Genomic DNA, 23618 nt, shown 5'->3' with positions numbered 1-23618 from the left:
TTGTGAAAGGAATTGCCAAAAGCTACATATATTGATTTGTGAAATGCTTCATGAAATACTTTCTATTTGATAAATGGAATTGAGAAAGATTATATAATTCGGTTTATGAAACCGAATTATGATATGAATTATGGATTTGATTTGTGGATTTATGGAGAATGCTATTAGTGTATTGTGCTTATATCGCTATGATTAGAACTAGGGGTGAGCGGTTCCAGGTTCCGGTTCGGTTCCGCTTGGAACCTGGAACCTACCCTCGGGTACAGGTTCCTTATTTTTTGGAACCTGGAACCTACCCGTCAGAACGTGGAACCTAGAACCTACCCTGTCACAGGTTCCAGGGTCGGTTCCAGGTTTCAACAGGTTCTTTTTTTTTAATTTCGTTTTTAATTAAACAAAACGAAAATAAACGCAACAATGACTAGGTATTAAAAAATAATATTTCGCTTAGTAGAAAGGGGATATTATCTAACAACCTAGATCCATTTATGCGAATAGAAAACACCAAGAGTTCAACATCATATAACTTTATTATCAGGTGGATCGATTGCAAATATAATTAGTAGAATGATATTGTCAATAAAAGGCCAATTAGCAACACCAATAGCAAACCTCATTAATCTAGGAAAGAAACTTAAAACAATATAATAGTGGAGGAGGCAAAAACTAGCTAATTTGGAATCAATATTGCAAAGAGATATCTTCTATACAAAAAGCAATAGAGGACATATCGCAATGTCGTAAAAGCATTTATACAGCTAAGTCCCCTTTGTGCAAGGCTTACTTTGCTGATGTTCAACTTAAAAATCATTGGAAGGGATAAAACGAAAATAAATCAAAGGAAAACAATCCAAAGGTCCACCACTTAAGACATACATGTTTACTGTCAGAAATCTTCTTACTTTAATCGCATAGACTCCGGGCTGGCGACCCAAAGACTCAAGATGCAAATAACATTGTAGGAAATGCAAAATAGACGAAGAGGAAACGAAACCTACCTTGCAGCATAAATCATTGCCAATTCCTGAAACCGAATATCATAACAGATGCCTATACCAATACGTCCAACGTCTGCATAGAGCCAAAAAGAAAAGAAAAGAAAAGAAAACAACTCAAACAACAAATAGACCAAAAGACTCAGGCAACTAAATGTTTCATACATAGTTACTTAAGGAAAGAAAAGTTACCTTGTGGTGCTTGGCTTTCCAAAGACTCTAATGGAACCAAAAACACAAAGAAGCGTTGTACAATCGATCACCACATCTTTCTCGGGATTGAACTGCCCACTATGGTAACCTTCAAGGCCTTAGCACTTCGTATAACATAGCGTCGAAGGAGATGAACCTCCATCAATGTCCTCAGCATAAACAGGGAAGCTATCATTTGAATAGGGACTGCTCCATATTTCCCGGGCACGCAGTCAACAAAACCATGAGGCAAGCTGCGTGATTTTTCCCTCCTTTTATAGAACGGCACAGGCTGCAAATATGGCTGATTTTACTGGAAGCCAAAGCTTGCAATATAAAAACATAGCAATTACATAAGCATCAATAAGAACTTAGCCATAGAAAGTCACCCAAAACTGATGAAATAGACACGTGCCTGGTCAATATGCTTTTATCCATTCTTTCTTCTAGTGCATGCCTTCACAAAAGGGCATTTGATAAGGTATACAAAGTTCTTGTAAGCCATAAATTTCCCATTTTGCAATCAGGAGGCACATCCAAACTTTCCGCAGCTACACGAAATCATGCAAAAAAAAAATGTCATTTCCATAGAGTTAGATGATTGGATTATCATGAGATAACAATGAATTATTCTAAATCAGAAGACGATCAACCAGGAAGATACATGCCTTTCCAGCTTTTCAAAGAGCAGCACATTGTGCCTCTGCTTCTGAAGGGGCCTGACATACATAAATTGAATCTGGTATCTAACATTTTTGTTACGAATAAAGAAGAATGAACTTCTCAGACAGAATAGTAACCTCAACTGCTGGGATACCCATAAGTCTCAATAGTTTTTTGCAGTCTTCATTGTGCTGTTGTGTCACCTGCAATGGTATCAAAGCCATGTACCACATGCGCACACATATCTGGTTAGCTACATAGATAGGTTTTTCTGGAAAATAGAGACAACATCAAACTTCTCATCGAATAGAACTAAAATATCGCACAGTAAGGAAGTGATCAAAACAAAGACAAACCTTCACATTTAAGGTAACTAAACGTATTCATAGACAATTAAAAAAAAACGAGAGAAGAGAAGGCTACATAATAATAAAGTACCGTTGTGCGAGCTCTTGCTTCTTCAAATCAGGAGGTTTACCATCAAATACATAGCTATCATAACAACATAAAGCATAATTCAGAGAAGCACAAACTTCATTCTTCTTAGCATTCTATCCCAATGAAAACATAGGAGGTGAAGAAAAACGCTTACACTGGCTATATCCCTGCTTCCAACAGCCTAATCGTTCGGTAATGCATGCCTTGCAGATGACTACATGAGACGACAAATCAAAAAGCAGCTCAAAGTCAACACTTCCCAAGAACAAAGATCACATGGCAAGTACAAAATAATGTGACACACGTCGATCTCATATACATAAACCCCAGTCCAAGCAATAACAACTGAAGCATCAAAACAGAAACTCGAGCAAAGTGGATTATCATTTCCATGGAGTATTCCGATGCCATTAGTGGTACCTGGTGACTTGACCAGCCTCATTGGTGAGCATCTGAGTCCTCTTCCTCCTAACCACAACCTGATCCCCCAATCAAAGACCAAAAAAAACCCCCAACACTCAAAATCCAAATCCCCGCCAACACCGAAACACACAATCAATCAGGAACATCAACTCATAAAAAGCAAAGCACTTAACGAGGAACTGATAGATGCTCATGCTGGCATCGACGGCGATCCTCCGGCCGAAGTAGCTCTCCAGCTTTTGCTCCCTCATCGCCTTAGGGGCATTGTCCGCCGGTAGAGCTTCGGCCCCTATCGAAATCAACGGACGACTCAATCAACAATGAAGAAGAGGGAGGTGGAACTACCTTGATGCCCATTTTCGGAAAGAAAAAAAAATTTCCCGAATCGCGTCGCGAGCATGGGCAATGTTCCTCTCTTTATCCGCCGTCACCGAAAGTTGGCATAGCCCGATCTGAAACTGAAACCACACCACCCCAAAGAAAAGACGTCAAATTTCGAGGTCGCATCGATGATAGAAGTCGAGGGGTTCGAGCCCATGCCTTGGCGAGGGGAGGAGTGGGCAGAGGGAGCGCAGGTGTCAACTGACGCTTACTCTTTCCTTGCTCGCTCCCTTCTTGCGCCTCCAGCCACAGGCCGCTCGATTGGTCACCAAAAGAACCCAGACTCGGAAATCCGCCGTGGATGAGCCGGACCGTGGTTGATGAAGACAGAGGAAGAGCCGAGGCGGACGCCGAACGGAGCGAGGAGAGGCGAGAGGGTCTCGTCGAGTCGTGGGTGTGGGGAGTGGGAGAGAGGGCGCAACGGAGGAGCAACCGAGAGAGAAATTTGTGAAGAAAAGTTAGGGTTTTTATTTTTTACTAGGAAGAGCGTCGGTTCCGGAACCGGGAACCGGAACCGGAACCGAGAACCGGGAACCGGAACCGGAACCGGCGGTTCCTAAAAAATTGGAATCGAGAACCGGAACCGCTCACCCTAGAACCGGGAACCGAATCTTACCCGCCGGTTCGGTTTTTCAGTTCCCGGTTCTACCCTGGAACCGTGCTCACCCCTAATTAGAACCCATGTAGGGGGTACGTATGCATACTATTATTATGATGTTCTTCTCGGCTGAACCACCGGCTGATATAAGTGGAGACCAAGCCAAGATAGGTAAACTTGGTCACCTTTGTCATGGGCGTTAAGTGTGACCATAGTTAGATATTGAGCATTAGATTAGATGATGGATTCGATCATTGATGTTTGATTTAATTGAGATTGATCAATGAAATAGACTATTGATAGTTGATTTGTTATTGTGAGTTGAAATTGTTGATTCATCTTAAATGTAAAATGTTTTGTTGGACAAATCATCCACTTTTGATATTTATACTGAATTTGGGATTGAAGAATTATGGTATCAGTTTATAAAGATGCATAGTGAATATTAGATCTGCTTAGCAGAGAAGTACTACTCATTGGGCTATGGTTGCTCATTTTATTCATTTTACTTGCTTTTTAGGTTCTTCAGTGAGCCGTAAGTAAAATGAGAACACTATCGTTATCAAAGGAGAACATTTTCATAGTTGGCATTTTTTTGTATGAGTTATATATGTCTATGATAAACTTATGAGTTAGTTGTTTGTTGGAAATGTATATAGATCTTTTTTATTGTAACCAATTGACTCTTTTGTCAAATATATATGGATGTACATATTTCGATAACAGATTGTTGATGGTTATGTTTGAAACTTCATCTTTTGAGTAAAAGGATGGCTGTGTCATTGCCCTTGTACTTGTAGAGTTGGGGGTGTGACAACATCAACCACTAAATATCATGCTACATTGACTGATCACCTGTGTATGAATGTAAGCTCGAATCTGTGTTACTTTATTTGGAAGACTCCATTCAATGGCGATTGAGACGGACCAAACCCGGATATGGATTCATCATTACTCGGAATCAAGGCCTATCTCAATATGAGCTTAGCAATGGCCTGGCCTTGGGTCTTTTGGAAATGATCAGTCAGGCCGAAATGAGCCATCATGAGCCAAACATGGGTCAGAAGCTCTCCCCCTCGCCTCAGCCGCCCAGCATGACGATCCCCTCTGCATTGGCTCGCGGCGTAAATCAATATCTTCACCCAGAACTTCCCAATCGTTTCCCACTTTATGCTTATTTCTCTCTCTTATCGCCGCCACGATCCTGCATCCATCGAACAACACAGACTTGCTCTTTCCGCCTTTCACTTTACTCGGTGGAACCTCTGTGTTCACCTCTAGCAGCATTTTAGAAGCTCGCTGAAGATACGAGTTCATTTCATTACTCTTCCCTCAATTGGGCTCTCGATTAGATTTGGAATTGGGCATTTGGTGATCCTCAAAGAACTTTAAGGCCTCGGCAGAAGTGTCGCGGACCCTTATTTCCCCAATTCCACTGGGCAGCATGGAGGGGTACATAACCAGAAGATAAAGCATGTACCTGGAGAGAAGCTTGCTCTCCCGAAAATGAGGGAGGCCGGATTCGCTCCACTGTCTCTTTATCAGAGTAGTACGATAGTTCAGTGGCAATGTGCCAAGTTAGGACAACCTGGTCGAAATCCCCCTCGGTTGCCCACTCAACTTGAGAGAGGCCATAACCATCGAGTAGCTTAGCGAGAGATTTCTGAAGATCCATGCGAACTGGCAAATGGTACTCCTCTATGTAGTATAGATCTTCCTTGACATGACGAAAGAACAGATTCCTAATCTCGTTGGATACGTCTTCATGGAGGGTGTAGTGATACTTCTCTAGCTTCTCCGTGATCTTCAAGAACTCAAGCACATTTTGGCAAACCAAGGGCCTCTCTTTACTGCAAAAGCTTAGCAAGCTGAATTGGGCAATTGAATGTGACCACTGGGTTGTCTAGGCAATCTTATAAGGTTCATGGCACGTCTCCAGGCACGGTTCTTGTCGTGCTTGCGCAACCAAACTTCGCCCCAATCTGAGGAAACCAGCATCAAAATCGAATAGGTCTCGAAGAAAACCGTAACGGCCAGCAACAAGTAAGTGATGGAAAGATCAACCCTTGACAGGTGAGACTTTTGGGCCCAAGAGAAGAGCACCAGCACCAACAGAGTGGACAAGAAAGTGAACAAGCGGAGTCGGATTCCCCACTTGGTGTAAAGCACCATTGCCTTCGTGTGGAGCAAATCGTAGATGAACCCAAGCTCGATCTCAACGATCCTAAAAGCTTTCACACAATCGATCGCCTTGAATATGGACTTGCTAGTATTCCTCTCGTCATGGCTGAGTATCAACTCAACAAAGAGGCACTTGAACATCTGAAGCAGATCATAGGATTTCACAATGACATCAGAATCATTCGCCAGATCATCACCATTACTATGAATACCTTCCAGCACTTGGACCTCTATCACCTCATCAGCCACAACGTAATACTCCTCAGCCTGCTTCAAAGTGTACTCCTCCATGAAGCTGGGGTAATTCGGGCTCAGATTAGGCGGGGCCAGCATCGACTGCTTGAGCTTGTCGTTGCTCGCCATCCAAAGAGCGCACGCTCTCTTCCTGTACTTTACGAGTCCAACCAATGCCATTACCGACGAGAGGTAGGAGAGATAAGAGCTTGTCCAGGCCATGAAGATGATATATGTTGTGGCTGACGTTTGAACCGCTAGGCCAAGGCAATGCCTGAGCCAGAGTGCATTGTCCTCCAAAGAATAGGAAGTGATTGTGTCAGGGCCACCCAAGAGCATCAGAAGCAGTGGGGACCAGAACGCGAGCAACTTGTCGTTGTCGCCGAGGCTACCGCCATTTCTCTCGTTCGTGTCTCCAAGCTTGCTGGAGAGGACTCCGAGGGCGATGGTGGCCACGGAATCTGCAGTCAGGTACGCAGACCAGACGGGCAATCCTGAGCTTGAGATTGTAGCTGGACTTCCTCTTGTAGCCGAAGAAAATGAGTATGATTTGGACCGCTAGTGTGAACACCACCGTGGCTCTCAGCTCCCATGAGTTCCAAATTTTCCTCCAGAATTCCGCGCGAAGCACCTCCATTATGATTGGTTTTCTGTTTCTCTGAGAAAGAGAGAGGGATGAGTTGGTGATAAGAATTTGGAAGTTAAACAGAAATGATCACCGGGAGTCAGTTCACCCAGCCGGACTTTAAATATGCTCTCAAGCATTTGTTCACTAATTTATAATTAAAAGGAAATAGGCCTGAACACGTCATATTGAAGCCGAATTCCTTGTAAACTGGAAATGAGGAGTTTTCTCGCAAGTGACATTCAGTGCTTCTTGAACTGGATCAAAAGTATTGCGAAAAACAATTGATCGAACAATAAATAAATAGAACAAAAAAAATGCGGTTCAATCGGTGAGCAGTACATTATTCAGCCATACTCGAGTCACTTAAACACTCTAAATGTTTTTTATCTCCAGTTACCCCCAATAACTCATACGATGTCTTTTCTCACAATTTATTGCAAAACAATATCTCAATCTCGCCAGAGGGATTACACAAAATCTTGACAAAAGATTTTCATGACTTCAAATACTCGGGATGTAATTTACAAGCACGTTGCACAATTGTTTGTCACACTCCTCTTGAATGCAACATAATGTAATTCACAAAAAAAGTTGCATCTTGGATGTAATTCACCAAGAAGAATCACTTCTTATATAAGAAGTGGTAAGAAGTGGATCCAAAACATGTTACCCGCTCAAACTAGAAATCTTTCACCAAAAAAAACAAAAAAACTAGAAATCCAAATCCATTTAGAAAACTTACCTGATTAGACTTTTTTCATAGGCTCAAAATCGAGATATATTCTTAATAAATAGGTTGGGTGAGGCGTGGTACGAGGCCTAGCTCCGGATAGCCATGCTTATAAAACTATTTGAATTTCTAAACAAAATAAGCCGAATTAGGCAGGCCAAGGTGAGTGGGCCAGGCCTAAGAAGAGAATTGCTTTCCTAGATCCGTCTATTTTGCCCCTCGGCCTGAACAGACCAAAGCGGGCCTAATGAACTGACCTCCTGTTGATCAATTCTAGTCTTATCATTGTCGAATGGTTGATAATCTTATGAAAACTATAAAGTTAAATTATTTATTAATTCAAATGGCAAGGCTAAATTGTGAATAGCCTTAGTTGTTCCAAATCATTGGTTAGATCACATAGGCCCAGTTTATATAGATCAATACTATTTTAGCCATAGATCATGTGGGCCTCACAATGAGATCCATACATTCGGTGGCTATGATGATATTAGTCTACATATACTATCTACATGACTTCTTATAATATTAGCCAATCTATCAATGATTGACTTGCGATGAGTTATATCGGCGACTTCATGACACAAACTTTTCTATATTTTTTTTTGCAATGTTCCTTTTAGTTTTAGGTCTGGTAAATTAACAACGATGACAGATTTGTAAGAGTTATTCTGATGTGGGCTACATTAATTGAGATTGTAATTAACCATTTTACGGGCTTGGTCTAATAAGATAAGATATAAAATTTCTTAAATATTCTAATATGAGACTGGCTAGTGTGAGTCAAGTAAAGCCTGGCCTGTGATGAGAGGGCTTGGCTTAAAACTCTGTAAATAGTGCTCAAGTCCCTCCTTAAACCCTAATGCACAAATTATCTCACATAAGGAGTAAATGCTAACTGTGAGAGGCAATCTCATTCAGCTAGTGATACAGATGGTAATAAAGGAGAAGAATTTGCAATGAGGATTATCGCTATTCCGCATCAAGAACGATGGATTCTAAATCATATGCACAAATCCCTTTTACTCGATTACTATATTCTAGATTCTAGCTATGGAGATCTGGCTGTCGTTTTCGTGTCCAACAAGATTTATGCAAGGTATCCGTGAAACATTTAGAATAATGGAACTCGATAGAGCCAAAAGTAAAGTACGGAACACGAAGGACAAATGTTAGAGTACTGTTAAAGAGAAAAGACTAAAGTCACAAGAATGAAAAAAGAAGAAGATAAAAGAACAAAAACAAATGAAATTACTTCAGATTAAAGAAATGTTTACAAATAATTTTTAAAAAAATGAAATTGGCATTTCAATAAATGAGACATATTCAATCACTCCTTAGGAACTTATCACATCATTTTATAAATATATTTTTCTACATAAATTTTTCTAAATCTTCGTTATTTAAGTTGAAATAGTGTCGTTCTTAGTTTCGGGAATTGGATTAGACCGGTCATATGACTTTTGATTTGGACCATGACTTTCATGGGAAGAGGATCACATTTTTTTTTCCTTTTTACTTTTTTTTCCAAAGCAAGCAGGTGATTTGGTAAAGGGATCAAGAGATATCGACCGGCTTGTCCATCAATCAATTCTAGTCTTGTAACTGTTGAATGGTTGATAATGACATGAAAACCGTAAAGTTAAAATGTTTATTACTTCAAATAGCAGGTTGAGATTGCAAATAATCTTTGTTGTGGCTCGTATGGTATTGGTTTACATAAACTATTCACATAATAACTTCTCGTGATACTAGCCGATTTATTGATGATGAGGTATTACGGTTCGTTTACGACACAAGCCGATTTATTGATGATGAGGTATTACGGTTCGTTTGCGACACAAACTTTTCTATTTTTTCTTAATTAGGTTCCTTTCAATTTTAGGTCGGGTAAGCTAACAATGATGACAAGTTTGCGCAACGCATCCGAGAAACGTGTAACATTATGTCCATGGACAGCACCAAAAGTAAAGGTCTGGAAACATGAAGGACAAATATTAAAGTACCATCAAAGAGAAAAGACCAAAGTCACATGAAATTAAAAAAAAAAAAGGTAAAGAAGAATAAAGGATGAAAGTACTTCAGAATTAAAGATATGTTTGCAAATAATTTTAATATATATATTTCTAAGTAAATTGTCCTAAATCTTCATTATTTTAGTAGAAATAGTGATGTCTTAGTCTCAGGGATTGGATTAGACTGATGATAACGAGCATAATCTATGAAATTTGCATTTCTTTATTGGGCGTGGACCATGTCTATGACAATTATTTTGGACCCCGACTTTCATGGGAAGAGAACCACATTCTTCTTCTTCTTTTCCCTTTTTGTCTTTTTTCTAGTGCAAGCAAGTGATTTGGTTAAGGGACCGAGAGACGCCGGGTCGATGCATAGTATTGGTGCAGTCGCGTTCTCAAGAGCGGTCCATCTTCATTGGTGCAGTGCTTGCATTCACCAAATTTCAACAATTTTCATTGCTAAATATTATTATTTATATTGATTTTTCTATTATTAATATCTTAGTTAATTTGGCTTACTCCCGTTTCCTATATTTCTTTCATTTTAAGGCAATTAAGGGTATAAGAAGGTTTCCTTCGAAAAATAAGGTGAAAATACACTTTTACCCCTTAAAAGTAACCGAGGGTTAACACCCACAATAAAATGAAAGTTCCGGGGATATTGAGTAACAACTGAACTACTTCTAAAGTTCAGGGTTCTGTGTAATGTTCCCTTTGCATGTTATGCTGGAAAATATAATATTAGTACCCCTAGCTAATCTCACCAGGTTACTATAGCCCGCCTGTCCCCATGTAATCATAACGACAAGTGTCGCAAGTCGTGAGTGTGCCCTGGATGCATCCTGTGGCAATTGCCTTCACTTAAACTTCAGAATGCTATAACAACGAGTAATTTTATATTAAATCTTTGTCAGCATCAAGATTCAACACAAAGGATTTATCTTTTTTATAAGTGAATGAGGATGCCATATAGAATTCTCAGCATAGACATTATCAACATACAAAATATTAATTCTTCCAATGTTGGTTTTTTCTTTATAAAAAGGATACTCACCTTAAAAAGGTAAATCTCGAGCTCGAGAAATGAAACAATGTTAGGTTGGTGATATGTGCCCCACTCCTGGTGCAGTTCAAGCTCTATCAAGCTTGGTAGTTCTATGTAGAAAATAAAATGTTTTCAATCAATGGTTGGTATGAGCAATGATTTTAAGTCTCGATAATAGTCTAAATCCTTTGATCTTGTTCATTGGTACCGTAGAAATTTAGTTAACTCATTCCAAGTAGGAAATACTCAATAAATAATATGTCGGGTATTCTGACTTTCATGCTCTGTTAATAGGTGTTGTACTAAAAAAATATCTCGTGTAAATTCTTTTTACACTTTTAATAGGACAACATTCTCTTTTGTGAAGGTGACTACCTAGTACGTAACATGCTTTTCTTCAATAAGCCTTTTGGAAAGAATATTTTCCTCAACGAAGGCTAATTATCTAATTCCTATAAATAAATAAAAAGAAATTATGACTATCCTGATTAGTATATTGAAAGTCCGAGTATCCTAATACACGATGTAAAAACATTTCCTCATACGTACGTTTCGAATTTCTTGGATCCTTGAAAAGTAGAATGGCTGAAGAAGTTGCAGCTTTCCTGCTCAAGCTAATTCAATTGGAATAAAAACACAAAATCTATCTCGTTGCTCATGCCTCATAAGTCATAACCCACACACACGCAGAGACTCCATGGCTGCAGAAGTTGCAGCTCTCCTGCTCAAGCAGAAGCTTCAAAATCTGCGAGATGACGAAATAATCATCTATCCAAAGCTCAAACGCAAGATCAACTCCTCCATCTTCGCTCTGCAGCAGCTCCTGAGCTCCTCCGACGACACAGACGTCACCAGCTCTCGGGCATTGCCCTTCATTTACAGTGCCGAAGACATTGTCGACACGTACCTCCTGAAAAGAGCACAACAGCGACGCAAAGACTTTATCGAGACCTGCCCTTCGTTCCAGTACTTGGCTCCTCTATGGAGCCAAAAGGACTTGGGCAAAGGGTTGAAGAAGTTCTTGAACGATCTCAAGGCCTTGCATTCTCACTCTTCTGAGCAGAACAATCAAGAAAGCAGAATTCTTAGCAAGACCCGAGAAAAGGATCGCTGTCTAGTGAATGCAGGGCGGTTTCATCGCTGGGATTCGATTGCTCATCTTTTGGACAAGGAATCAAACATTGTTGGTCAGATATCAGACATGGACAAGATGGTCTCTGAGTTGATGATTTCTGAGGGCCCACAAGGAGAAGAAGCTTTAAGAGTCGTTTCTGTTGTCGGCTCAGGAGGCTCAGGTAAGACCACGATGGTGAGTCGTGTTTATAACAGAGTGGCTGTGAAGAAGCACTTCGAGTGCTGTGCCTGGGTCTGTATATCCAAAGAATTTGTGTACAGGAACGTTGTTATGAGCATAATAGAACAGGTTAGCATAAAAAGGTTGAATGATATGGACCACATGAATGATGACGTTCTTGGTGAGATGCTTTTCAGGGAGCTGATTGATAAGAGGTACTTGATTGTTTTGGATGATGTTTGGGATGCTGAGGCTTGGCACCGGTTGACAATTCCTTTTCCGGACTCAAAAAATGGTAGTAGAGTGATTATCACTTCTTGTGATGATGAAGTGGCGAAATTGGCCGATCCATGGAACTTCCCAGTGCATTTGTGCAGGTTGACTAGTGAGGAGAGATGGGAATTGCTGTTGAAGCAGATGAAGGAACATGAAGGTGCCCTAACTGAGCAAAAGGCCAAGATCGTGGCAAAGCTCTATCATGGTTCACCTCTAGGAATTGTTCTTCTAGTGGGGATTCTTTTGAACACAGAACCAAGTGAATGGTCCAGAAAAATAGACAAATTCCCATCTTCTTGCGAAGACAAATCGGCCTTGCAAGACATCTTGATTTTGAGCTACCAAGAACTACCTCCTGAGTTGAAGGCTTGCTTTCTTTATTTGGGTATCTTTCCAAAAGCATCTGAGGTATCAGTTCGGAGGTTATTGTGCTTATGGCTTTCTGAGGGTTTCCTAGATGGGATGCCTGGCGAAGAACAAAAGGAGTGGGAACCTGAAGATCTGGCAGAGTCATACTTCAAAAGACTGGTCAGTAGAAACTTGATTGAGGTCACAAAATGGAAATTAGATGGATGCCCAAAAATGTGCCGAATGCCAGGAGTGGTACGTGAATTTTTCTTTCCAATATCTGTGGATTCAGGTCTTTTTTATGTTCACTAGAACTCAAGCTTTAGGCCGTGCGAACCTCCTAAAGACTATAAAATTCGGCGGCTCGTGGAGTATTTAGAAATCAAGAACTCCCTGGATTCTTGCATTGATCACAGTCTCCGCTCTTATGTATCTTTCAACTCCGCATCGAGGGGCACGGCCATTACAGACATAGGTATGTTTCTCAAGAATGTCATTCACAAAGGAGGCTTTGGATTGTTGAAGGTTCTCGACTTAGAAGGTGTGTACAAGCCCGTGCTTCCTGAGTCGATGCGTAATCTGCTGCTTCTACGGTATCTGGGCTTGAGGTCAACTGTACTGGATTCAATTCCGCCTGCCATCGGATATTTACCATGCTTGGAAACTTTGGATTTGAAGCACACTAATGTCACCTCTATCCCAAGTTCCATTTGGAAGGCAAAGAACCTCCGACATTTCTACATGAACGAGGTACACATTGATGCGTTTTTCCATAAGCCATCAAAGGGGTCTCTGACCAACCTCCATACGTTGAGGGGACTCTCTGTAGGTGACAAAAAGGCCGTGGTCAACGGACTAGATCGATTAGTGAACCTCCGGAAACTGGGACTCACATGCCATACAAACTCTTTGAAAGTAGTAACTAAGTGGATCGAGCACCTGCCCAATCTTCAATCTTTGAAGCTGAGATCGATAGACGAGTTCGGTAAACCGTCAAATCTCGAGGGGATATCCATGGCTCCATGTTGCAACCTATGCAATTTGTATTTGCTTGGTTCGTTGCCTATCCCTGCCAGCCAGCTGTCCAGAGTGCTCCCATCATACCTCAGGAAACTCACATTGTCCATGTTAAAATTGGTGGAAGATCCAATGCCGGTGCTGGGGCAGTTGCAAGACCTGAGCATCCTTAGGCTTTTTGCTCATTCCTATGTGGGATCTCAGATGACATGTGTTAGCGGCGGATTCCCTAAGCTACGCATATTGAAACTGTGGATGCTTGACGAACTTCAGCATTGGACCGTGCAGGACCAGGCTATGCCTCTCCTTCAAGAACTAGAAATCAGGCTATGTAACCAATTGGAGAATTCAGACGGACTTGAGCATTTGCCAAGGCTGAATGAAGTTGTCTTAACCAATATGCCACCGATTTTTGTAGAAAAAGTCAGGGGGAGCAGTGGGAATAATGTGTTTGTCAAAGTGAATAATTGGGAATTCTCTCATTATCGGGTAAAGTTTCCTTACCTTTTAACTCTCAGATTGCAACCACTTATGTGTTAGGATTAGGCGCTCAAATACAATGAAACAGAGAGCAAAAGAGAAAAAGAGAAATCGAGACACAAAATTTATCCTAATTCATATTAAATTAGGGCTACATCCAACAGATAAGTATGAGGTATATAGCCCTAGTCTAACAAAGAGGGCTATAGTAGAATCCTTTACTGGATGTAACCCTAGTTTAATGGTGAACCAGAATAAATCTTGTGTCTCGATTTCTCTTTCTCTCTTTTACTCTCTATTTCATTGTGTTTGAGTATCTAATCCTAACATCATGCACGACTATAGGAAACTTTTAGTCATTGTCCACATTTTTGTTCTTGGAGATCTGCATTTTGCCCCTCTCAAGCCAAATGTAGATTAAAGAATCAGTTAGGAACATAAAGGGTGCACCTTTCACGATCATTTTCTAATAAATCATCACGCTAATGCTCTTAACCTATCTTGACGTGCAGGGTAAATGAATCATCAGGGACGCAAGGGTTCAAGATGAAACATAGTCTGCATAAGTAAATGTCAATCTCTTGGCAAAAAGCATGCTATCTGAGGCCAAGAAGCTAAGTTTCCAGAGCCGTCCACGTCAAGATGTTGTCCTATGTTATGAAGAATCTTCCTACCTGAGGAGGTGTGTTAGAGTGGGGAGAGCCTGGTGCGAGTGCCGTGTGAGTTGAGTGTGCCGTGGTGAGTTTGTGAGTCTGAGTTTGTTAGTGATTAGTGTAGAGAGAACTCAATTAATAGTGTGCCATTGTACTTATTGTAATAGAATTTGAGTTACGAATCTAAAAGAATCATCCATCAAATTACTGAATCTTAACATGGCGACTTCTTGAAATGTTATCACCACTGCTGAATATTCAAGCGGTGACCAAAACTCAAGTGTGAAACAAAAAGACAAAGGAAAATGCAAGGCAGACCACAGGGGAAAGGAAAATATATATCTGATTTTCCATGTTACTGCGGATCGATATTGCAATCACGATCTGAGCGTCCCCTTTTTCTCAAGCTCGAAATTGCTACGCTAGTGCTAAGAAGTAGTAGGACAGAGACAGTATTGATCATAAGTGCATTACCGCATGCAAATTAGGGAAATACAAAATCCAAAATTAGCGTATATTACTGCTGATCGATAGTTGTGTTGCTTTCACCTTATCATCATGTTGAGATTTCTATGGGTCTCCTTCCAACATTTAATAGTGGGTTAATACCACCAAAAACCCTAAACTGGTATGTTTATGACAAATTTACCCAAAATTAATTTTTTGACTATGAAAAACCCCAAATTGATACATTTGTGATAAATTTATCTCAAACTAATTTTTTGACCACCAAAAATCCCAAATTGATATACTTGTGACAGATTTACCCTCCATTAAATTAGATTAATATCACGAAAAATCACAAATTGGTAAATATGTGACAAACGGAGGGGTAAAACCCTAAATTGGTACACCCGTCAACTACAATGTGTCATCCAAATCATCAATTTGACTGTAAAATTTTACGAAAACTAACGGAGAGTAAATTTATCAAAAGTGTACCAGTTTGGAGATTTTGGTGGTTAAAAAATAATTTTGGATAAATTTATTAAAAGTGTATTAATTTAGAATTTTTCGTGGTATTAATCCTTGGATAGTATTGATCAACCAACAGTACCAGCAGAGGTCTGTTCACCTCTTGCATTATTATTGCTTCTTCGGACTTGACTTGACTTTTGCCCCCTGTCAAATGTTCTTTCCTACATAGGTAAGTTAAGATGACATCACCCGACCGAGCGGGGCACAGGCAGAACATGGACCGCATGATCTCTGACTGGTAGCCGGCGAACCTATGCCACCTGAGGTAGAACCACCGGTCATCATTGTACTTGTGCCTGATCACCAATCTCACTGCCCTAGAGAAAGCAAAAAAATGAAAAATCAACATGACACGCTAATTACACAACAGCACAACATCAAAATGCTAAACATTCACTTTAGGCATACAAAAATCCTGAACTTTCACATGGACAGATCTTGAGAATCTAGGCCAGATTGCGGAGAGAGAGAATTGATGTCTTACGCCCACATTTTGGAATCCAACGCTGCTTTTTGTCAATTGCATATGATGCTTGGATATATCTTCGTTTCAAGCTGAAGGAGCAAAGGAAGTTACTTTTCTTTAGAAAGTTAAAATCAAGAGGGCGAGTACCGGCCACAGGCGAAAGGAAAAGAAGTGGAAAAAAAATAAAGAAAGGAAAAAAATAAAACAAGGGAAAATTTTAAAAAAAATTGAAAATGATTAAAAAATTAAAAATAATCCGGCCGTGCAGCGTAAGACAGCCGGCGTCCACATCAGCAATTTCTGACCTAAATTGGCCAGATGGACTCAATTGGTATTAATGTGAAAAGATTTAGGATTAAATTAGTCTAATTGAAAGGTTTAAAACTGAATTGGTACAAATACAATAGGTTTAGAATTTTTTTTTATACTTTTTTCCAATTTCTCGTAAAGTGGTTCTTTTTTTTTTTTTTTGCTTCGGATATAATTACTCAAAATTGAAACGTGTGCCTCAATGCTAGTAGATGTATACAATATGATTAAATCAAATTTAATGTATGATAAATTCATCTTTTTTAATACACCAAAGTTTCATGCTATTTGCTATGTACCATCTCTCAAATTAGTTGGTATATGTATTTTAATATGATGAATGTTGGCACTTATATCAAGTTATGATTGGTTAGTTACTTCAAGGGCGTTCTTAATGACATAAAAGAATAAATGTTGGTAACTCGTTAAATAGTTAGTAATCTTGAAAGTATAAAGAAATCTTGGTACTTTTTTAAATCAAGCAACATACTAAATTTAGTTGATATCTTAATGTGACGAAAATCGGTATATCACTCAAATTGAAATTGGTAATTTTAATAAAAGTTCATAACTTCAAAAGTGTTGATAAGTCATAAAAATAAATATCGGTACGTTATTAAAATAGTTTAAGGAGTGTTGATACTTTTCAAAACCAATATAAAATACTACCAAATGATTAAAATATGTTGTTATTTTGACAAATGTTGGTATATCAGTCAAATTAGGATTCATAATTTCTAATAAAAGTTAGTAACTTTCATGGTGTTGGTAAGCCATAAAAATAAATGTTGATAGATTGTTAAAATAGTTGATAATTTATTACTTGGTACTTGTCAAAACTTGTTGATAAGTTACTAACGGGTTTAGCAACTTATCTGTCACGTTTTCGTCACAAGTGACATTTAACATTTACCAAGCCTATCGGTGATACATTAACATGGGACTGGGTTTAGCTTTTTAGCTCCACTAAATGTCAGAAACGTCTCAATGACTTAAGGTAAGGTTGAAGTTCTTTTTGTTCTTTCAGGGAAAAAAGATAGAATAAAAGAGAAATGACAAGATTGCAACATGACAACATGAATCAGGGGCACTTAAATGATGCCTCAGGTGTACCATAAGATGACGATGTGTCGTCGTAATCAAATACAACCAAGTTTAAAAACAATTGTCAAAAAAGTGAGGGTACGGTACACTAACATACCTTAGAGATTCTCTGTGAATCAAGTTCGTAATAAAAGAAAACTTCCAAATTCGACTGGACCAAATTATTAAAGCTCACAGGGCGTTCGCATCTAACGTACATATGAGTTGGCCATCCAAGTTTTTGCTTTGAGTTTAGGGACGGTCTCAAAGCTTCTTTACTAAAGAGAGAATTTGATGTCTTTGAGGCCCACACATCTTGGAATCTAAATGCTGCTTTTGTGATGCTTCTTGGACAAGGATGGAACTTTTTTTTTTGTCAGAACAAGGATGGCACTTAAAATCTTTGTTTCGAGCTTGAGGAGATTATGGTCTCTCCGACAAAGTCAGTAGCTTTATTCGGGAGTGGAAAAAAGTTAAAATCAGGTACATTAATGCTAGAGATTTTACTTTAGTCTTTCTTTGCTTTTTTTGGCAAGCTCAAGGATATTTTTTTTCCTACTTTATAGAAAATAATCTGGCAGTTTGTCAATAATACTTGTTATAGTTCAACTCTAGAATTTTTTCTTTGAAGGGGATGTTTTGGGGAATTAAAGGTAATTTATCTTAGATTAAGTAAACTTGGAAGGTGGGGGTCATTGAAAAACAAGAAATACATTCTGAAGAATATGACTACACGTTTATGACTCAAGTACGGCGCGTCTAGAGACGAACATGATTAATAAGCCTAACGTAGAATTAATATCTTTCTGAACCGACTGCGCGCCCTTACATCATGTTGGATTTGAGAGCTTCCTCTGAAACTCAGAAAGGAAGATTGATAGAGAGAGAAAAGGAATACATTTTTGTGCATAAACAAAAAGTTTTCCTTTGTATCATGGGTATTCAAACTTTGCGAGTCGACTAACTTTTATGGATACACGAAAATTGTCCTCCTAGCATAAGGTACATGTGGGTATGAACATGATTAATAAGTCAATGTAAAATCATTATCCTTTTGAATTAACTTTCTTTCTAGCCGATTGGCTTTGAGATTCTTCTTAAAATTGATTGGTAAGGAGAGAAAGAGAATTCATCCTTCAACATAAATTTATAACATGCATATTTGAACCTTGCGACTTGATTAATTCTCACGAATACACACAAACTGCCCATCCACGTGTATCAGGCAGGGCTCCCCATAAGGTGCCAAGCATGTCCCCCTGAAGGTAATGAGTGGTTGATGTTGTAATTTGAATGCAGGATTTGCTAAATCTAAATCAATTGATTGACCAATCAACTAACCATTAAGGCTAGTCGTCTAAATTTCTAGGCAGGATAGGATTGGACATGATATGTTCTGAAATTCAAGAATTTTGCTATATCCTATCCATGGTGAATCATAGTAATAGAGCCGAATGTTTTTATATTCTATCATGTCCATTGTTTGGTATTTACGATATATAAATGTAAATGAACCTGAAAATGCACAAAAAAAGATTGTCAAAATCTGTAAAAATTCATTGCCAAATCTAGTAAGAGAGAGAAAATATGATCATTTACTTTTGCGATTATGAAAGTATAGTGCTTTGACTCTTTGGCTACTTTCGTGAAACTTCAACATGAACCAAAAAGTTACGGAGGAAAATGAGTTTTGACTCTCTTGTTGCCTTCATGGACCTTTGACGTGAACAAGACTTGACAATTTCGTGAAGCTTTGACGCGAATTAAAAACTACGAAGGAGTCGTGAATCTTCAACGTAAACAACAAAGGAGAGGGAGTCGGAGAGAGTAGATTTTTTTTATTTTAATATCATTGCCCCTCATTCTTCGAGAATTAGAAAGATCCTTTTCAAGTTTGAATTTGTTCATTTAAAATCCAAGTTTTTTTACTTCATTTTTATTTACTTATTTTTTAATTATCTTTCCATCTCTTTTTTTTTATTTTTTCATTCCCTCCCATCATTCCTTAATAAAAGTTGTCATCAAATAATAAAATATTCTATTATACCTAAAATATGTAATAATATAGACACTAAATATATATATATATATATATCCAATAGAAAGAAATTCAAACATATAAATAAAATTAGGAATAAATAAAAATGAAATTTTTTTGTTATTTTGAATTTTCTTATTCATATTAGAATTCAAATATTATTTATATTTTATTATTTTAGTTTTATTATCGAAGAAATTTGTTATTCGAGAAAAATAGCTTTTATATCATCAATATAAGAAATGCTATCCACCTTTATCCTACCTCCCCCATGGGATAATTTTATCCAGGCTATATCCGACTTTATCTTGTTTTGTGCAAGAACCAAACACAATATTGAATAAATATTAAAGTTAATACCACGAAAAACCCAAAACTTGTACACCTGTGACAGATTTATCTCAAATTAATTTTTTGACAATCAAAAACCCCAAATCTATAATTTACCATAAACTAATTTTTTACCACAAAAAATCTTAAACTGATACCCTTATAATAAATTTACCCTTTGTAAAATTGCATTACTATCATGAAAAATCACAAATTAGTAAACTTGTGACAAACGGAGGAGAAAAACCCCAAACCGGTACACCCGTCAACTATTACATGTCATCCAACTCAACAATTTAACGGTAAAATTTAATGAAAACTAATGGATCGTAAATTTGTCATAAGTGTATCAATTTGGAATTTTTGATGGTCAAAAAATTAGTTTTGGATAAATTTATCACAAGTGTACTAATTTGGGGTTTTCGTGTTATTAACCCTAAATATTATCGTATCCTGACTACCAAACGTAGCCTAAAGGTTCAATAAATCAAAGGTTTCAAGCAATCATTCTCGAGATAACGGTAAATTCAAGAAGAAGAAGAAATAACATACCTTACCAGTTACAACATAAGCAAGTAACCAGAATGTGCACATATTTACCAGTACCCACAAACATACTTGAGTTGTGACAACAACACATTAATCAAGGATGTTTTTTTTCCCCGTTCAAAATAGGAAACCGATAGCCAAAGCCCCACCTACCAACTTCAGTTTTTGGGTCGAAAAGCAAAACCCTTGACGAATAGCCCATTTTTCCAAATAGAACTGGTTTCCGATATAGAAAATCTGATTTCTCCGATATTTTTGGACGACGTCGTGAATTCGCCCATCAAAATGTTTATCCACTTTCCTCGGGGCTTGTTCTGCAAATCCTCCATGCGTTCCATCTTCGACTCATCCGGTAAAACAATGCCTAACTTCACGGGAACGCGCCAACCCTGACTTGACTCAGTCATTAATGCCACCAACGTGACTTCATACAAGGTATTCGGAGAGAGCATGACCGTTCGGAACTTCCCAAGGATAAACAGCCAGCAAACATTTCTCAGTACAGCTATCTCAACATCCACATTACTGTGAACATTGAAATTGAATGTCAGGAGTTGGACGTTTGCAGAAGAAGAATTGCTAATGTGTTCATTCCCCTGTAAATTAGACGATGAAATAAAACAAAAGAGAAATAACTGCACATGAATTGATCTGATGGATTTTCCCAGTGCAGATCATATTTGCATATGAAGTGCATACCTGAACGAAAGGACAATTGTGTTGCACGTGCAATAGAATAGCGAGGAATGAGATAATCAAGAAACCGCTCAGGAAATGAAATATTAAATGGGATCTGAAGAATGCAAAATGGGCTCTAATACTACATTACAACGTCCAAGCTAAAAATTTGAATAATGGATGGAAGGAGACTACATATATGTAAAGATCATTATACCCCATATAAAGATTGAAGAAATGTACTTACAACAATCAATTTGGTTAGCTTAGTTCATTGTCACCTCAGTGAAATAAGTTTTGGGTTTGCCACTTTGCTGGTCATCATTTATGTTCCGATGGTTTGCATTAATGAATGAAATTGTCTCTTTTCGACAAAAAAAAAAAGTTGCCTTTGTTAAGAGGCATGTATTAAGTAGTCAGTGAAACAGAACCCCTGATGGCATCATTGATGTGAAGGGAGTAATTATTATATCTTCTTAGTTCATAGGTTCAATTGTTTGAACTTTCAAACGAAAATGAGTTTAACTAGGAATGTTGGTAAGTCTAGAGCATCGACCCTATTGTCTCGACAATGAGGTATATTGGTCTTAGGACGGTTCCTAACAACCTTCATGACTAACAGGGTTGTCTCCCTGCATTTAGTGCAGAAATGAACACCAAATAGACAAACTAAAACACTAATTACTAACTGCATAACGGGAGGGACTCTAAGTTTATCAGCTGATCTCCTTATCGTTCAAAAATATTGAAAATATATCAGAAACAATTACATGCTCGAAAGGCTAGTTTTGAAGGGAATAAGAGCATGAGACATCGTCGGAAAAGATGCTTGAAACTTGAAATTTGTTCATGTGATTTGCATCTCAACTTCCTATTCCTTTTTAACGATGTCTAGAGTCACTTTATTATTCTAAACTGAAAGTCTAAAAGTCTTGGCTCCTTGATCGTCTCAAAGTGGTGAATAGATTCCATTTTTTAGGGTACCTCGATCCGTAATGCTTAGAATGTCGAATTCAACAATTAAGCATCAAGGAAACATGTGTCGAGATCCTATGTACGACGTGGATTGGAGCTCAGTAAAAGAATAGAAGATTGGTGTCCCTCTCAAAACACTCCATTACCGGTTAAAAGGTGGAAACGATAATAGCCTCCATATGATCAACAATCTGTCATAAATTGATAATTACCCATGCCCGTGAATTTTCTTATACGTGTGCATTGACCAATTTCCAGAACTGAGACATCCACACTTTTTCAATCGTAATTTGTGTACTTCAAAATTTTGCAAAGGTTGCTTCCACGCGATCATAAATTTTTCAAATGAAGCAGCGAGGAGCTAAAAATAAACTACAAGTCATTGCAGCCTATGACCTGACCGCGCACAGGAGGTGAATTCGCTTTATTTTGTCCAAGATAAATACAAATCAATAATAATGAGTATATCAAATGTATTTTTTTTTTCTTTTTTAGCAGAACTTTTCTTGAGAAATGGTGATTTTTTTTTTTAGTATTGTCTCTTACCCGGACTCTTTGACGGTCCTCCATTGCCAATACGCGGGGGTGTCGCCCCATGTAATTTCAAGCTCCCTCGCAAACACCATGAAGGAATTCTTGTTCAGATCCCTGTCAACCCAGTACTTCTGCAACAATGAAATTTCAAATTATTTTGTACAATTCAACACATATCAAATCTATATAGAAAGCTCTTGTTCTTTTTTTTTTTTTAGAATGAAGGTAAGAAAAATCGTGCAAGAGAGAGAGGCCCACTCTCTTCCCCTTTTGCAGAACCACACCGTCGTAGAGCTGATCGCAGAGCTTGTCGAGAGGGAAAGTTTCAATGGGCACGTCAGCATCTTTCACAATGGCCACGTAATTGTGTGGAGGTCTTCTTGATCTTGCTTTCACTGTTTGATTAGGCTCCTGTGAGCCCATCTCTTTGGCTTCTTCAAGGATCTCGACTTCAACTTCCATGTCGGGTGCTGGCAAATGTTGCTGCTCCTCTTGAGGGTGTAAAGACTAAAGAGAGAGATTTCTAAACAGAGAGAGAGAGAGAGAGAGAGAGAGAGAGAGAGAGGGAGCTACACAGGTTTCTTTATCCTAAATAATATTGATGGCGCCACTATTAATAGTTGTAAAAGTAGAGGAGCTACACAGGTTTCTTTATCCTAAATAATATTGATGGCGCCACTATTAATAGTTGTAAAAGTAGATATTCAAAAGTGAAGCCCTAACGTGCAGCCATGTTTTTGTCCGTTTATTTTTGGGAATATGAATAATTTCAAAAATATATTTCTGAAAATGATAATTTGTATCGCTTGAAATAATTAGTCGATGAAAAATATTTTCATTATCAACAACAATTTATGGTTAGATATTTTTTATTTACTTTTTTTGTAAGCGATAAAAGAGATCAAATCATTTAATCTCTACGAAATAAACGGAACCTTCAATAGAAAATTTTATTTGTTACACTCTTCATCAAAACTTGAAATGAGCATAGTATGATGGCATGTTGTGGGGCTGAACCATAACTGACCATGACTAAAATATGATAGGTAATTTAAAAAAATATATGATTGAAACATGATTAGTG

The 23618-nt window shown here is 38.3% G+C and overlaps 1 protein-coding gene and 3 pseudogenes across 1 annotated transcript; 1 reads left to right on the top strand and 3 right to left on the bottom strand.

The window, feature by feature from the left end:
- Positions 1-994: 994 nt before the first annotated feature.
- LOC115681366 (omega-amidase, chloroplastic-like) lies at positions 995-3560 on the bottom strand (annotated as a pseudogene).
- An 836-nt stretch (positions 3561-4396) lies between these two features.
- LOC115681365 (uncharacterized) lies at positions 4397-6793 on the bottom strand (annotated as a pseudogene).
- A 4260-nt stretch (positions 6794-11053) lies between these two features.
- Positions 11054-14705, top strand: LOC115681445 (putative inactive disease susceptibility protein LOV1; annotated as a pseudogene).
- A 5571-nt stretch (positions 14706-20276) lies between these two features.
- Positions 20277-23091, bottom strand: LOC115681364 (lectin-like). Its single transcript, XM_030605279.2, has 3 exons — positions 22793-23091; positions 22547-22665; positions 20277-20872 (listed from the first exon to the last, which is right to left on the bottom strand). The coding sequence occupies exons 1-3, from the start codon at positions 22994-22996 to the stop codon at positions 20506-20508; spliced, it is 690 nt and encodes a 229-aa protein (XP_030461139.1). The 5' UTR covers positions 22997-23091; the 3' UTR covers positions 20277-20505.
- Positions 23092-23618: the final 527 nt, after the last annotated feature.

The sequence above is a fragment of the Syzygium oleosum genome, unplaced genomic scaffold, assembly GCF_021117445.2.
Source record: "Syzygium oleosum isolate NSW1041296 unplaced genomic scaffold, Sole_v2.1 Sole_v2.48, whole genome shotgun sequence".
Taxonomy (NCBI): Eukaryota; Viridiplantae; Streptophyta; class Magnoliopsida; order Myrtales; family Myrtaceae; genus Syzygium; species Syzygium oleosum.
This window is presented reverse-complemented; position numbering and strand designations above follow the sequence as displayed.

Excerpts from the sequence above, each read along its gene's own strand:
- LOC115681364 (XM_030605279.2), bottom strand. The coding sequence starts at position 22,996 with ATGGAAGTTGAAGTCGAGATCCTTGAAGAAGCCAAAGAGATGGGCTCA. Across the intron at positions 22,666-22,792 it reads TTCTGCAAAAGGGGAAGAGA|AAGTACTGGGTTGACAGGGA; the intron begins GTGGGCCTCTCT and ends TCATTGTTGCAG. Across the intron at positions 20,873-22,546 it reads AGGACCGTCAAAGAGTCCGG|TAATGTGGATGTTGAGATAG; the intron begins GTAAGAGACAAT and ends CAATGTTCACAG.